The sequence below is a fragment of the Zootoca vivipara genome, chromosome 5 (assembly GCF_965207765.1).
Source record: "Zootoca vivipara chromosome 5, rZooViv2.hap1.1, whole genome shotgun sequence".
In the NCBI taxonomy this organism is placed as follows: Eukaryota; Metazoa; Chordata; class Lepidosauria; order Squamata; family Lacertidae; genus Zootoca; species Zootoca vivipara.
The window spans coordinates 23404685-23422293 of NC_142588.1; the positions used below are offsets into that span (position 1 = coordinate 23404685).

The following is a 17609-nucleotide window of genomic DNA, read 5'->3' on the forward strand; positions in this document are numbered from 1 at the left end:
GGGTGTGAGCCAATGTGGTGTGATTGTTCAGAGCGTCGGGAGTAGGTCTGGATAGGCTCAGGTTCAAATCCCCATAAAGCCATGGGACTCGGTCGCTGTCTTCCAGTTTAACCTACCTCTCAGGATTTTTGTGAGAATAAAATGGGGAGAACCAGTTATGCAGCCTTGAGCTCCATGGCAGAAAGGAAGGATATAGTTTTAATCAATCAACTCTCATGAACAGCAGGTGAGGAGGTAAATCTATGTCTGGGCTATACCACTTCAGACTGCAGGTGGAGGCTTACATCACTCCATACGGAAACATTCCTACACACAGAAAATGAGCATGCAAGGGAGAAAACAAGAGCAGAAGCTTTCCCCTTGATATCCATTTTTTGGTTCACATAGGGGAGTATTCAGTCATGAGAACCCTCACCTGCCATGTGAAGTGGTAGAAGCTAAGAACATGTTTGGTTCCTCACCTGGTGTGTGAGAGAACTTGAGTTTAGCTACTAGATTTTCAATAATTTCCATATGCCTATTTGAAAATCAAGAAAGCAAGCTGACCTCGTTTCGCAAGATTCATCCTTTTTTAGAAAAAATATTTTAAAAATTATTAGAAAAACAAATGAACCAATGCTGGTTGGGTCTCTCTTTCTCCCTCTCCCTCTCCCTCTATAAAACACACCATAGCTCTGTGCCATGGGAAATGGCTCATTAATGCCATTCTCAAGATCTTCTGCCTTCCAGTTTTCCATACAAACCTACTCAAAATTAACATATCAGAGAGAGAAAATGACAGAGATGAGGGGGGCTTCAGACAGCAGAACTTCATGTTGGTGGTTTCTTTTTGTTTTTTTACATTTATCTTTAATGTGAAGCTTGAGTTTCCCTCTGTAGGAGAGCAGGTGCATCTGTATTATAGCGGAGGAGTCACTTTGTTGGAGAGTTATATAATCTCTTTTCTAGGCCAGCTTATTTTCACAGCCCTTGCACAAAAATGCAACTTCAAATTCAGAAATGCTGGGCTCCCCCCCCCCCCAGGTTGGGAAACTAACCGGGGATTGAATACTAGTAAAAGCTGTTTTTCAACCGTAAGTGAGCTTTGGAAAAGGTGAAGGGCACAAGGTCTTGCACCTTTGGATTCGGATTCTTGACTCTTGTCAAGAAAAATTCACAGCAATTCACTCATGCCATAAAATGAAGATTAAACTCCCCAGAAGGGCATCTGAACAAACAGCATATATGAAGCAATGGGGACCAAAGTCCAACAGGTGCTTTCAGAAGTGAAGCTATGGATTCATTTAAGATCAGAAGGTTCCACTACTGAACCTCAGTGCAGTACAGAAAATGGGGAAGTGCCATTTTAAAAATTCAAATGCATTGTCCAGTCAATGCAAATGTTCATTTATTATTTACAGGCACAGGAAATGTAAAGCCTTGTTAATAAAAATTACTTATGAAAATGGCCTGCGTGTACCTGTGGGAAAATGCAGACTTGAGAGAGATGAGCAGGAAAGAGAATGGGTGCAACCCAAGGCTGAGATTCAAAGAGCTACTGTAGACATGCCCGGGGCCTTGAGATTTTCTCTGTCTTTGCACTGTTGGTACCCAATTCCACAGCACAAGCTGCTTTTGAAAGCACCGCTCTTTTCAAAGCCAGTCCAACAAGCCACTTGGATTGGGGAGGTGGGGAGGGGGTCTGTTTACCAGACTCAAGCATAAATGTCTCTTCAGCGAGTGGAACTAGCTGCACAGTTAGGAACCTAGGAAGCTCCTTCCTACCGAGTCAGACCATCTATGATTCTCCAAATCCCAAGCTCCACATTACCTTCGTTTTTGAAAGGATTGGGGCACCTCGGTCAAGCAGCATCCGCACAACCTGTTCATGGCCACTTCGTGCCCCGCAGTGGAGAGGTGTCAGCCCGTCCTGTTGAATAAGGAAGTCACAACCCATTATTTTGGAGGGGCATAAATGAAGGATGCAAGTCTAACACATTTAAACTGTTCTGGGTTACCTCCAATGGGGGTTGGAGGAATTCTTCACCAATTTATGTTACATTTTCAATATATTTCCTCCATAATGGAGAAGGAAACAGAAAAGCACAGTTGTTTATTTCCATTCCACACACAACTGTACTATTTCCAGGTTAGTTTGTCCCAGGCAAGAAACCCAGAGAGTCTTGTGGTACCTTGAAGATTAGCAAACCATAGCAATTGATCTTGGCAAGGGGTGGGGGGCACTTCCACCTTCCAGGGTGGTACACTGGATAGGTGGATTAATACTGGTGAGGTCGAGGCTGGGCCAACCTGGGGCTCCTGAAGGTCTATCCATACCACCCTGACATCACCACCTCCTTCCCAGCACTGCAATGGCACCCTGCGTACTTGGCCACCCCTGCCAACACAGCAGTGACATTGATATGCAAGGTTTTGCGGACCATAGTCCAATTCACCAGACGCATTCTTCCTCCGTCCCTGTCCCCCCTGCTGCCACACAGGTAGAGTTTCTGTTGGAATTGTAACAGCGAGACCAGGAGGAAAAAGAAATGCCAAAAAAATTGTACATAGGGTGTAAACAGTACATCATTAACAGTGGTAATTCATAAAACAGTTGAGTTGGAAACAGGTGTCCTGGTGAGCCAATTAATAAACATAGTTTGACCAAAAAAACCACCATGTTCCAAATCAACACAACAGTGATAGCACCGAAACTCTTGATAAATTGTAATTCTGAGGTTCACATTGCAGTCTCCCATTGAAGGCCAGGCTCAGAGGTTTTATAAGGCCAGGTAGAACCTCAGTGGTTCCTTTTGGACCTCTGCTGAGCTAGTATTAATTAATTAATTAATTTCTGTACTGCCCTTCACCTGAAGAACACAGGGCAGTTAATGATATAAAAACAACAAAAAAACATGATAACAAACAAAACCAATACCCCCTCACAGTTTAAAAGGTTTAATTAGCCATAGGCCTGTAAGAAGAGGAATGTTTTTGCCTGGCACCTCACAATATGTAACAAAGGCACCACAAGCTTAACATGAGTCAATAGTGTGATGCAGCAACCAAAGAAAAGCTAATGCTATTCTAGGCTACATCAAAAGAAGTACAGTGTCAAGGGAGGCAATATTCCCACTATATTCTGACTTGGTCAGACCACACCTGGAATACTGTGTCCAGATCTGGGCACCACAAGTTAAGAAGGATATTGACAAGCTGGAATGTGCGCAGAGGAGCGTGAACAAGATCATTAAGGGTCTGGAAACCATGCCTTATTAGGAACGTTTGGGGGAACTAGGTATGTTTACACCAGATAAGAGGAGACAGAGAGGGGATACAATAGCCATTGTCAATTATCTAAAGGGCTGTGCCATGGAAGATGGAGCAAGCTTGTTTTCTCCTGCTTTGGGGGCTAGGACCCAACCAATGGAGAAACCAAGAATGAGATTCCAACTAAACATCAGGGAGAACTTTCTGACGGTAAGTGCTGTTCAACAGTGGACTCCCATGAGAGGTTGCAGACTCTCCTTCCTTGGAGGCTTTTAAGCAGAGGTTGAATAGCCACCTGTCATGTATGACCATAGAACCACAGAACAGTGGTGTTGGAAGAGACCCCTAGGGCATAGCTGTCAAGTTTTCCCTTTTCTCGTGAGGAAGCCTATTCAGCATAAGGGAATTTCCCTTTAAAAAAGGGAGAACTTGACAGCTATGCCCTAGGGTCATCTAGTCCAACCTTCTTGCAATCGCTGGTTGAAATTCCTGCAATGCAAGTGGATGGACCAGATGATGCTCGGGGTCCCTTCCAACCCTACAGTTCTATGATTCTATAAGCAGTAGGGCTGGTGCCGCACGGCCTACCCAATGGTAGTAAATGCAGTGTCACCTTCTGGACATGTGCAGTGGGGGCACCTATGAGTATGAGGAGAACAGGCCACCGGCTACCACTTCTGATAAAACATTGTGGATACAAAGAGATGAAGGCACGCTGGTCTGGCTGCCAGAGACCCCAGGTCCAAAATTCTGTGCTGCCCTCACACAGCGGGTGGCGCTATGGTCTAAACCACAGCCTTTTGGGCTTGCTGATCAGAAGGTTGGTGGTTCAAATCCCCACGATGGGGTGAGCTCCCATTGCTCTGTCCCAGCTCCTGCCAACCTAGCAGTTCGAAAGCACGCTAGTGCAAGTAGATAAATAGGTACTGCTGTCGCAGGAAGGTAAACGGCGTTTCTATGCACTCTGGCTTCCATCATGGTGTTCCGCTGCACCAGAAGCGGTTTAGCCATGCTGGCCACATGACCTGGAAAGTTGTCTGTGGACAAACACAGACTCCCTTGACCTGAAAGCGAGATGAGCGCCGCAACCCCATTGTCGCCTTTGACTGGACTTAACCATCCAGGGGTCCTTTACCTTTTTACCTTTATATGGTTTGTTTTCTAAAAATAAAGGAAGTCTCTCCAAAATTAGGCAGAAAATCATGCTTCAGCTGATCACAGGTTTCAATAAAGTTATAATTACCTCAGAACAGAGTCTTTCTCTGCATGTCTCTTACATGCAGAGGCACACATAAATGTGCTGTGCTGTATGCAGCTGTTTCAAGTGCCATTAAGGCACCTATCCATATCAGATTTACCTCACGTTTATTCACATCTTTGCTTCCTTGGCACTTCTCACATTGTTCCTGTAGGCTGGAGTGTCAGCTAATGCCAATTTAGTTAGGATGACTCAGGCAGATTGTGACCTAGAGTGCTTACACTGTTTCACTTCGTAAATATATAGGCCGAGGCAGATTTTACCTATTTTCCTGGGTTTTGATCATAAAACTGAATGCGGTGGTTCCCCATTGTATTGTTCAACGTTTGCGCAATACGTTCAGTCAACAAACGAAACTTAAAATCTAGTCTCTTATTGTACCCAGAGATTCAGTGCTCTGGTCTGTAACACCATATCTCAGCTTAATAAGCAAATTTATTCACCTTCACATGCAGCCTCTTTATTCCTCCCTTGGCAGCATGAGAAATCCAATTAACCATTGCTTCCCACTTCATTAAAATTGAGAAGTTACAGTTACCAGGTTCAGGGGAAGCTAAGATATATGCTTGCTGTGGTTTGCTGTTGGTTAAATACCCTGGCTTGTTCCAAGGCTGCTAACCATAGTTCGGTGAAAATAGGAAACTATGGTTTCTTAAAGACCTCCTCCTTTGGATTGGTCACATTATAAGTGGAGGAGCTAAGGGGATGTGTGTGCTGGGAAATGGAATCATCTACATCTTGGTCTACTAAGCTGAAATATGATTATTATTTTTATTTCATAAAAATTTATATACCACCTGATTGTAGGGAAAAACCTCAAAGCAGTTTACAAAATTATCATCCAAACAAAACCTGTGTGTCAAAGGATTGATGCAAGATTTTAAAACCATTTAAGTACCCACCAGAACAGAATTAAATGCCCACTGCTATAACAAGGAGGAGAAAATGATATTCAAGAATGCCAGCAAGCCAACAGCTGTGTAACAAGATGGACTTTGGTAAACTTTTGTACTACAGTGGTCTGCACAAGGCCAAAAACTTGGTGCCCCCAAATGGATCTTCCCGATTATGGACCTTCTCAATTTTGTGCCCCCTTGGCTCAGCACCCTGTCCACATTGCCCTTAATCTGGTGCTGCAAACAAACATAACTCCTTGTGAACTTGGAGTTCTAAGAGGCAGGTCTCCTTAAGCAGAAAGTTGCAAGGAAGGCACAATCCCCTGCCCTCAGCCCCATTTTTGACTTGGTGGGGACAGAAAGCAGAGCACATTAGTATTTCTTCTTGCTCTCGTAAGGAACATCATTTCACCCCCTGAGAGCCACCACAGAGAAGAACCTCTCACATGCTACTTCCCCTTGAACCACAGGCTGTGGCAGGACTGCCAACAGGACCTCCCTAGCTACAACAAAGGCAACATTTTTTCATCTCCGCCAAGCTAAGCAGTTGGTCCCTTATCTCTCTCACCCTGACCTTGCTATTGTGATCCATGTGACGGTCACCTCCAGGCTTGATTACTGTAACTCACTCTACATGGGGCTGCCCTTGAAACTGACCCAGAAACTCACCCTGACCTTGCTATTGTGATCCATGCGACGGTCACCTCCAGGCTTGATTACTATAACTCACTCTACGTGGGGCTGCCCTTGAAACTGACCCAGAAACTCACCCTGACCTTGCTATTGTGATCCATGCGACGGTCACCTCCAGGCTTGATTACTATAACTCACTCTACGTGGGGCTGCCCTTGAAACTGACCCAGAAACTCACCCTGACCTTGCTATTGTGATCCATGTGGCGGTCACCTCCAGGCTTGATTACTGTAACTCACTCTACGTGGGGCTGCCCTTGAAACTGACCCAGAAACTCACCCTGACCTTGCTATTGTGATCCATGCGGCGGTCACCTCCAGGCTTGATTACTGTAACTCACTCTACGTGGGGCTGCCCTTGAAACTGACCCAGAAACTCCAGCGGGTGCAGAATGCCGTGGCGAGACTCCTCAATGGGTCCTCGCCGCAGGAGCACATTCACCAGCTGCATTGGCTCCCGGTGGAGTACAGGATCAGGTTAAAGGTGCTGGTTTTAACCTTTAAAGCCCTACATGGCCTAGGACGCATTACCTTCCTCACAGTGAAAGAAGATGCTGAAGTCCTGTTAACCCAAGTAACAGCTGAAAAAGTTCAGAGTGAGGCACACTTCTCTTGTTTTGCTAATCAAGATAGCGGTGAAATACTTTCCCCTTCCAGTTGGGCTCCAGCCTTTCTGACAAGTGGAGCAGCCGGCAGGTGTTGAGCTACAGGTAGTTTTAAAGTATAGCTTGCAACACAAAAAAAAACCCTACATTTTATTCACAAACAAAAGAGTCCACAGAGAGCCAGGAAAGTTTTACTGGGGATGATTCTGCCAGCATCAAACACCATAAAATGCATATGAAACAAGAGCCTTTAAATAACAAGATCCTGATATTCATAAACCTGCATGAAAGACAGAACAGCAACACTTCTTCCTCACTGAACAAGGCAAATTGTCTGAGTTGGTTAGGGTTTTCCAAAGTAATACGGACGTCTGTCAGAGGGAGAGAAGCTGACCTGCAATTCTCTCTCTCTTCCTCTCTCCCCACACCTAGCTACCCAACCACCTCTAACAGGCAATAAAAGATTTCAGCAAATTTATAGTTCTGCTCAGGGCTTTTTTCAGTAGGAACTCGCAGGAACTCAGTTTTAGCACCTCTCAGATGGGTGCCATTTCCATTATTACAGAACAAGGGAGGTGTTCACAATGAGCTCCGGCACCTAGAAAAATAGCATTGCTTCTGCTTAACCAACAAATGCTTCCTACCCAAATAACAAAGCAAGAAAACAAAACAAAGCTAGCTACAGGATTAAATATGATGTGTGGATCAGCACTTGCTTTAAATGCCCATGGGTTGGGTGGGGAGACACAAAAAAAAGAGGTTAAAACGAGCTACTGCACATTCACCAGAGCTGCTCTGTATCTGAAACAAGGGGTTTCCAAGAATGTTTGTTTTCCGGGCAGACAAACTGTAGGAGGACGTGAAGCATAAAATACATTGCACACATTAGGATACATCCATCCTCTGATACAATGCTCCTGGAAAGGCTCTAGGAAAACCTTTACAAATTATTATGATGTTTGGCAGATTAAGAACTCCCTAAACATGCATCGATAGCAGATTAATGGCATCATCTGTTTTATCTAACCTTCCACAGGGCCTTCTGACATGCAAGGCCAGTAGGAGAAGAATAGGAATCGTGCTTTAATGTAGCATTTCAGTAATAGCCTTTTGTACACGCTCCCTGCTGCTGGTGCCGAACCTCGAGAGTTGTCCTCAGGGAAATTCATCACAATGAATGTGAGGTAATATAATCTCTCCCCAAAGTTATAATATACCCAGGGGATTTATTTGTGGCACCTATAGCATTTTTAAGGCTAGAATAGTTTCCTATTTGCTCGCACTTCCACCTAAGGCAATGCTTTATTTAAATGTGAAAAATGTGGGTTTTCACATTTCTAAAAATAGGTTCAGAAACAAGTAAATACATTTAAATTTCACTGCAAAAATGTCCATTTTTCATATGCCAGTAGAGAATTTCTCTGAGAAACAGGGAACCCAACCATAGACTACTCAGTGTTAGGTCAGAGGATGACAAAGTTGGAATTTAAAATTGCAATCCAACTCTCCAAATTTGAAAAGATGCAAATATTAACATTTAACTGGAGCAAATTTTTACATCATCTCTACATATGCATCATGTAAGTGTACTACAAGATGGGAACAACACATCATTGCTCCGCCAATAAAACCTGTGGTCCTGCTAACTCTTCCTCCTTTCTTCCCTGTAATATTAAGTAATGCAAATGTAATTGTGTGGAGTGCTTGGCCGCTCCACTTCACTGGCTGGCAACTGCAGGGTGGGGAAACTCAACAGTGTGATGATATGACAACATGTGCTTTGCATTACTGAAACTTACCAGGAGAGAGAGAGAGAGAGAGAGAGAGAGAGAGAGAGAGAGAGAGAGAGAGAGAGAGAGAGAGAGAGAATAGGAGGTGAAACAGGGCTGCTCCTTTTGGCGATGGCTATGTGTTGGCCATAAAGTCTAGACCTGACCTAAACGCCTCAAAGATGTGGGAGATAAAACTTTCTCATTTATGTGTGCGTGTGGTGGTGGTGGGCACAAATCTACTCATGCCAATTCATACAGAGATGATCACAAGCAGCCCTGAATATATGACACCCATAGGCATGGAAACATAGGAAAGCTGCCTTTATATTGAGTCAGACCATTGACTGGCAGCAGATCTCTGGTGTCTGAAACAGGAATCTATTCCCAGCCCTACTGAAGATGCCAAGGGCTGAACCTGAGACCTTTTGCATGCCAAGCATGTGCCCTGCCACCAGGCCACGGCATTCTATGGAGCCCTCCCCATCTCACCGCATAGGCTCTCAACCAGGCATGTTTCCACTGTGCCAAGTGATGACCAATATTGGGGGTGCTCCTCCACGATCTATGCTCAGCAACCTGTCTCTCTCCAGGTCACCAGCATAGAGGGCAAAGTGTGTCCCATGTGACCACAGAAGCTGGGGAAGGAACGTCAAACAAGAATGTGCAATCCTTGGGGTAGGGGGACAGTTTAGTTTTATATATTCCATTGTGGTTACTGTAAAAGCACCAGCCAGCCTGGGAGATCATGAAACTGTACATGCAGCATGTCTCTCTCTCCCCCCCCCCCCCCCGCATATCCAAGAGCTGGCCTTTCAGTTCAGCTGCACCGCAGTAGATTGAAGATTACAAGCGCTTACTGCTAATCCCGGGTAAAATGTGCTCGCTGCCTGTGACAAACACAAATTCACGTCGGCAAGCCTAGTATCAAGGCAGCCAAGCTAACTCCAGCTAATTTAATCAACTTCACTAAGTATGGTTTATTTGGTGAAATCCATTCTGGAAGACAGAGAAAGGGGAGACACGACAGGAGAGGCGGTGTTCAGAGGGTATGGGTTACATGAAGCAGCAGCAGCAGAGTCAGCAGCGTTTTTCACTTGAGAGCGCTCTGAACAAACCAAACAGTGAAATTTGTCATCGACAGACTTCTCCAACAGCTGCCAATGCAGGGAAATTGACACAGCAATGGACTCCATTTATTGGCCATTGCATTTGTTATGCATTTAGCTCTTACATCACTTGCCAGCTGCTGCGTATTGAAACAAAAGGTTCCCTTCATGTGTCATAAAAAAAAAGACCAATCCTCATATGAGATCCAAAATCAGCTTTACAATTTGGGGAGGCAGGCCTAGACAATGCTTGGGCTCAGGGATGTGTAAACAGACAGGGGAGGGGAAAGGGTGTAGCTATTCAGACAGTCTCCACATGTTCTGGTATCAGAGCACACCCTGCAGGAAGAGGGAAGGGGTTACCGTGGATCGAGATCTTAACGGGGAACAGAATCTGAGACCATATCTTTCATTGACATTTTCCAGTTTTACTTCTGGGATGTGTATGGGATGGAGACAGCTTTAGTGGCCCTGTTGGAAGATCTACATCTGAAGATCAACAGGGTGAATGTTTCTCAACTCTCCTTGCTAATTCTAATAGCCTGTCAAATATGAGATACTTTCAGTACTGCAGATTATATCATTATATTGTGCTGTCTCCAGCAGCTAGTAGAGTTTCTCAGTTAGCTCCAACAGCTTTTTTCTTTGCTAGCATGCAGCAAAAAATAATAATATGCATTTTCTGTAATAAACTTTCTGTAATAAGATGCATTTTTCCCTATGTTAGCTTCACTAATATACCAATTTTTTGTACACACTTCCCCCGAACATATATATTTTTCTATGTGTTTGTTTGTTACAGAACTGCATCATAAAAGTTGGAGAGATGGGTTTCAAAAAAGAAGAAGCTGCACTTCAGTTTAGGAAGCACAAAGCAGGTAGGTTCAAATTAAAATGTGAACCAGGCGAAATTTCACTTGCATCTCTGACAGTTACCATGTGATTCACAGTCCATACTCTTGTGTGGCCCCACTGCAGATAATTTCCTGCCCAGTGAGCTCCAGTGGCTCAATTGCTCCTGATCTTCAGGAGATTGGTTTTTTATTATTATAAATCCTTCTTATTAGGGGCTTAGTCTGCTCGAGGGTCTGTCATTATTAGATAAGGTCTGTTGACTGATCCCTCATTTATTTTGTTCCTTTTTAAAGTTTGCATTGTAATTTTTATAATAGTTTTACATTGCCATCTGCTAGAAGAGCATAAGAGTTTTGGATTGTGGGATATAAATCTATCAAAGAACTCAAAAGCAACATCCATTTCAGTGAGCCACACCCAATATACATATAGGGTAATAAAGGGTAATACGGTAATTCGTAGACGGTCTTACCCTTGTTTTGGCATCAATTTTTGCTCCTCTGTCAAGCAGCAGCTTAACCATGTTGGTATTCCCTCTCTTTGATGCTACATGTAATGGAGTGATATCATTCTGTCAAAGGAAACAGAGGAAACCAAGTTAGATTTTAAGAAGCATTTATATTTTCTTTTGACCGACCCTGTTCCACACACTCTGATTCCCAAGGTATTTATTTTTATACAACTAGAACTCAGGCACTGGGCTGAAAATCACACACACAATTTTTCCAGGGCTACATGAAAGCAGGGGCATTTCCTGAGAATTTTTGAGTGAAAGGAGGGATGTCTTACATTGTGGAGCGGGAGGCAGCAAAGGGGATGCTGTTAGTTTTTCTTTTAACTGGCTGCTATTATTTAAAAAACCCTCTTTTAAAAAGTCATTAAAAAAAAGTTAAATTGTCAATCTGTGATAACAGATTGCTTTAATCCACTTGCACAAACCTTACATTCCAATATGAGCTTGAATCGTGCCTGCAAAGTATTGACAGCCTGGAAGCACCTGGAGAATGGTCCAATGAGAATAATGCTAGGTAGCATGACTCCCAATGGACCTATCTGTTTGTTTGCTTGCTTGCTTAAGAAAGGAAAGATAGCTGCTCCCAGTGGCTGGAAATTTCTCCCAATTTACTTTCACAGTAGGAATTAATTTTCCTAAACCTTCTAGCAATAGGAAAAGATTTGGCCTTTTTGTAGTTATGCGGGGCAGGGCTGGTCTGAGACATTTTTGTGCCTGAATGGAAAAACCCAGGTGGAGACCCATGCAGGCTGCTAATTAATATGTGGCATAATCCTATCAGAAAAGGTCTCCTGCTTCACTGAGAGGACTGGGGTTTTTTGTTCCAAGGGTAGCCCTTAACTCTTGCAAAGCTCCCATTCTTCTTGTCATGGCTGGTGTAGGAGAACTACCCCAATGGATCTGTGACCCAATAACACATGAGATCACGTGATGGAACCACCTGCTGGTACTGAGCAGGATTCGGTCTGGTCAGTGCCTGGACAGGAAATGTTTGGACACTCTACGTACGTATGCCACCTTGAGTCCCACGATGGAAGAAAGACAGGACAGAAATCTAATAAGTAAATACAAAATGGGCCAGCCTCTCTCTGCAGTTCTCTCTGAGCCACCTTTACGCGCTTGCAAAATCTATCACTTGAGGCAGCTTTCTTACCTTGCCTCATGGGAGGAGCCCCCTGAGAAGAGACTGGAAATTTTTGTGCATAATTAAAAAAAATATGAGTTGGATCAAGACTTATACTTCCATAAGCAGAAAGTGTCATTCCATCCTTCCATTCACAGAAGGGACTCAGATGGAAGATGTTTGGGTGGGTGGAGGCAATTTTTGCCAATCTCTCCTTCCTAATGGAGCCCCCTGCACCAGATCCTACAATGTTCTGGAGGGTTCTCCAAACCTCCAGAGCAGCTTTTTCAGGAGGCTACAAAGGGAAGGGGGGGGGGAATCACCTTTCTTCTCTTTCTGCCCATGGAAGCACCTCAAGAGTGAAATTCCGCTCCTCATTAGTTTGGATCTAACCCTTCATCTTTAAGCTTTGAGTTTCTGTTTAGCAAGACAACCATATGCAAATGTGCTGCACATTCAGGACAATTACATAACAGGCTCACTCATGCACAAAGATCCAAGACCTAGCTAGATGCCGAATCTCCTATGCTAGCAGTGCTTCTCGATGCCTGATGCGAGTGCCCAAATGTGCACATATAACAAATAAACATACTATTTAGTTTTAAGAATGGGAAGAACAGGCACAATAATCCAGTGAAGATAAGCTTTGAGTTATGCTTTCTCCATGGTGCTATGGGGAAGTGACCAAAAGCCGTCTGGATAAAAATGATACCTTGCTGAATGAGCAAGGCCATCTACATGCTAACCATCATTTTATCTGCTGTGTGATTGGGTGCACCAGGGATGAACCAGATGCCTACAAATGCCATCACAGGTGCTGGGGCCACCAGCAATGCCTGCAGCAGTGTGCCATGCTGTGAGCTACCTCGCTCAGTAATTTATTAGTCTCATTTATATCCTGCCTTTCAGGATACAAATTATTTCCAAGGCGATTCACAACAAAAACAGAAGCAAAAAATAAATGCAGTGAATATCAGGGTGACAAGAAAGCTCTGGCATGCCAGAAAGGATAAGCGAATACATACTCTCACAGACACATGATGCTGCAATAAAAGAGACAAGGATGGAAAACCCTATTGCTCCATTTGCTCACAAATCATAGCAGTTGAGCCAGAAAAGACAAGGTCTGATCTTCTGCGTGCTGCTTTTATTCCGTACAGTGACATGTACACTGGTGGTGGTATAAATAAATAAATCATCCTCAAATCCATTGCCTTGACCAGCCAGATACAACTCTAAGACGCGAGATCAATAAATGGTATCAGGTACATTAGCTTTTTGCTAATGGCAAGCTTCTTGTGAGCTGGTAAGGCACCATTGCAAAGAGAAGTACCTGGATGAAATCCGGCCTCTGCCATGAACTCACTAATTGGCTTCAGAACTGCATCTCTGCAATATGGGAATACTATTAGTCTTCCCTATTTATCAGGAGTGGAGTTTGCCTCCTGCAGCCAGGCCTGATCTTCATGTTTCTAAGGACGATGCTGTGAAACGAGCCACACTTTCACAATCCTTTCGTCTTCCAAGAAGAAGCACCTGAACTTCCTTTTTATTTGCCAACTCACTTTGATGATATTACCAATGTGAAACAATACCCCCCCCCCACTCCCACAGAAGACAAAAACAGAAACAACAACAACAACCCATAGTCCTCAGGCTGTAGCCATGTCAGCAAGACGGAATGATCAAATGGGAACCTAATTGGGTTTCTGCTGGTGAACACTCCTGCTGGCAAAAAAGGGGAGAGAATTTATATTCTCAAGATCAACCAGCCTGTAACAGGGAGACTCTCTTAACTATCTTTCCTTAGGATTGGGAGTGTGGGAGACAAAGACGTGATCCTTAGAATTAAAAGGCCGTAAAAGAAAAAGAAGGATGTGCAAATCTTGCTTGCACAAGACATCTGAAATCAAACCACAAAAAATTACTTCTGAAGGAAAATACTGTTTCTTTTCAGTGCCACCCACTGTGTTGTTGACGGTTGCTGAGGCTGCCAAGCTGCAAATCCTGAGATCCCCTTTTTATCTTTACACCTGCAGCTGAATTGGGGGGATGAGGAGTGAGACTATTTCCCACCCCACCTCACCCCCTGTCATAGATACATCACACCCTCCAAGTGTCCCTATTTTCCAGGGACAGTCCCAGATTTACAGACGTAGTCCCAGTTTCTGATTTGATCCCAGAATTTCCCACTTTTCCTTAGGGTGTCCTTATTTTCATCAGAGAAATATTGGAAGGTATGGAGTTATCCAACCCCCGAGCAGTCTATATAGGGAAGATTTTTTAAAAAAATGTTTAATGCTTTATTATGGTTTTATATATGTTAAAAGCTGTCCAGAGTGGCTGGGGCTCCCCAGTGAGATGGGCGAGGCATAAATAGTATATTTTATTATTATTATTATTATGGAATAGGACAGGCACCCCCAAACTTCAGCCCTCCAGATGTTTTGGACTACAATTCCCATCTTCCCTGACCACTGGTCCTGTTAGCTAGGGATCATGGGAGTTTTAGGCCAAAACATCTGGAGGGTGTCTGGAATAGGATGTCCCTATTTTCATTGGGGAAATGTTTTTATTTTTAATTTTATTTGTATGCTGCCATTCCACAGCTCAAACCATGTTCAAGGTGGCTTACAACAGGAACAAATACATAACTACAACATAACAAAAGTAGTCATAAATAAGAAATAAAACATTAAAAATAAGGGAACATTATTTTATGCTGTTTCTGTGATGTTCTACTACGTTTCATTATGTTATGTTTATTGGCATAGGAATACTATGAATCAAATCAAAACAAATTTAGGAGTCACGTTTAAGTGAAATTCGTATGGATCAGTACATACCCTTGCAGTAAAATCCACAGCAGCACCGCGATTTAGAAGCAACGTAGCTACGTTAATATTTCCATAGTGGGCAGCTATATGCAGAGGTGTGAAGCCGCTCTGAATTAAAGAAACAACAACAACAACAACACACAGCAAGATATAAATATTTTTTCCCCTCAAAGGTCTTCCAACAGCTCCTAAAATGGATGTCTTACAGCCCAGGCAAAATCCAGTCAGCAGAATGCAGTCCAGGGACACAGTAGAAATTCTATTTTAATGTTCAGTACCACTTTATGCCTTGTTTGAAGACAATGAATAAAAATATACTCAGTAGAAGGGAAAGAAATTACTATGCCTATTCTGGGAGAATAAGAACAGGATAAGATGCCTAGCTATTGTAAAAAGAATCTATCGAAGTAAGTTAATGAAAATGAAAATATTATCCTTCACTTAATTGGTAAATCGGTTTCTTATGGGAAATATCTACGGTACTTGTTATCAGTATCTTATTATTCTTGCAACTTTAACATCACAGAGCTTTCTTGCAGAAATTCAAATGAAGTCGCTTGATAATAATTGCTGGATAGACTTCATAAATTCAAATCAGATGCAAATTAAAACAACATCAAAGTCCATTTTAAAAAGAGATTAATGTGACTTAAAAAAGAAAAAGAGGGCTCCTTCTATAAAAGATCAACTGTGAGCAATCAAACTGGGTTAATATTATGAGACACCCCCCCCAACTCTAATTAGAAAGCGTCTAGCCAACCAGATAGTTTCAGCGACTTGTTTTCATATTTCAGACATTAATAATAATAATTGTCTCTTCTTGAAACAATGCTAAAACATGCAGCAATTCAACCAGTCCCCGCAATGTGTGGAACCTCGGAGGGTACTTGACGCATTTCTAAAACCATCAGCAAGCCTCTTTAGCCATGCTAGCTGTCACTGCCTCAACTTGAAAAGTGTTTGCACATTTCTGAATTGCCCAGAGGAACCAGCACCTTCCTCCTATCCCCACCCTTTCTGTTGACACTGACAGTAAAGTGTCATGCAAGAGCCTAAAGGAACTAAGTCCTGGATGCAAGAGTGTGTTAGGGATGTCTGCAGCTCTTGACACAGCCGATTAAAAACAACAACAACCACAAACACATTTACCGGTATATGGCATTGGAAACCCAGGCGCTTTCCTCTTGCGCAAAATTACTCTTTTCGGCGGTGACAATTAGTTCCAAAGGAAGCTTGCTTGTACGCCTTTAGGAACACTTGTTTCAGCTGCAGAAAGCCCTGGTAAATAACTAAAACTACATTCTCCTCTAGCACATGCCACTTTTGTTGAATCTAAAGCAGGTCTCTACTCCTCTAAGAAGGCAATGCAGAGAAGAGAAGGGAAGAAATGACGCAGCAGCAGCAGCAGCAGCAGCTCTACATTGTGGGAACGTGATGATGCACATATAATTTATATATTTATAGATATATAATATATTTTCATATATACCTCAGTTGTTCTATTCACCATCATCTAGGTTAACACATTTGGAAGCAAAGAAGGGGAAAAAAATGGACGGTTAGTTCTCTACCGGTGATAATGGATGCAGAAAGCTTTGTGACCGCTGTGTGGACATGACAATGAAAGCACAAATAGGCACAGAAGGGAAGCGAGGCTGAATGGCGGGCTATTTCCCACCCCTACACCCCACCCAAACGTGAACGAGGTTTTGTCGTTTCCCCCCATGGTAAAAACAGAGATTCAGAAACCCCGCTTTTTCCATGTCAGCCTTCAAGTCTATGACCTGGTTTGCATGATCAAATCCTGGCTTAATAAGCTCAGATATGCATGAGCTCCATGCAGCTGCCTATGCAGCAACTTCACTTCTACGTTGCTCCTCCTTCTGCAGGAGCATGGAAACAAAATGGGAATCTGCAGATTCTATAGATTCCCCTCCACACCTGGAAATTATTTAACGGCATCCAAACAAGATAGGATTTTATAAGCCAATTGTAAACTGCAGCTCCATGTCCTGAAAGCTTTTGCGGAAGCCATTAGCCACAGTTTCCCAGTTTGCACAAAACAGGAAGCTATTATTAACCGTGGCTTCCTGACTCGTCTTTCCACTTGTGCAACAGGAGAAACGAAGCAGCAGTGAAAAGTCTGTGTGTGGGTGCACAGAGCTAATGCATATCTGAAGCCTTATTAAAGCATGGTTTGATTGTCCGGATGCAGCCTCTGCCGACCTTTAAAGAAAAGAAAAACTAAACACAGTTATTGCTTCTGTACTGCAGCGAATGATATACATCAAAGCCCTTTTCTGAGTTCAGTCTTTCTGCCACACTCTGATCTAAGCTCCAGTGTGATCAAGAAACAGAACCCAGGACATCAGTAACAACCAATTTGCCATTTAATTATTCTATCACAGTTGCAGATACCAGCATTTGGCTCAGATATAGGCCAACATGTTTTTTCCCTTTCACAAGAGAAAGTATTGGATGAAAAGTAGGCCTTTGCCCCTTGTGATCCACCAAGCCAAAAAGCCTGTCATCTGATCATGGTGGCCAGCTACAACACTTGATCAATCTCTTGGTTCTGATAAATCTCTTAGTTCTGTTGCGTTCCCAGAGCTGATAAAACAGTCATTGCTGCTGGGCCAACAATGCCTTGGTAAATCGCAAGTGGTGCAGGTCCAACTTGCAATGGTGCTAAATGAAACTGC

At 43.2% G+C, this 17609-nt stretch overlaps 1 protein-coding gene across 13 annotated transcripts in view; it reads right to left on the bottom strand.

Moving 5' to 3' along the window:
• The window catches only part of ANK3 (ankyrin 3), a 338144-nt gene that overhangs the window by 107804 nt on the left and 212731 nt on the right, over nucleotides 1-17609 (bottom strand). For 7 of the 13 annotated variants that reach the window (XM_088670194.1, XM_035138098.3, XM_035138097.3 and 4 more), the window contains exons 7-9: nucleotides 14917-15015; nucleotides 10906-11004; nucleotides 1811-1909 (exon numbers count right to left, since the gene is read on the bottom strand). In XM_088670194.1, the coding sequence (XP_088526320.1) occupies nucleotides 1811-1909; nucleotides 10906-11004; nucleotides 14917-15015 (297 nt within the window). Of the gene's footprint in view, nucleotides 1-1810; nucleotides 1910-10905; nucleotides 11005-14916; nucleotides 15016-16396; nucleotides 16421-17609 lie in introns of all 13 variants that reach the window. The other 6 variants (XM_088670192.1, XM_035138096.3, XM_088670197.1 and 3 more) reach the window with 1 other exon arrangement.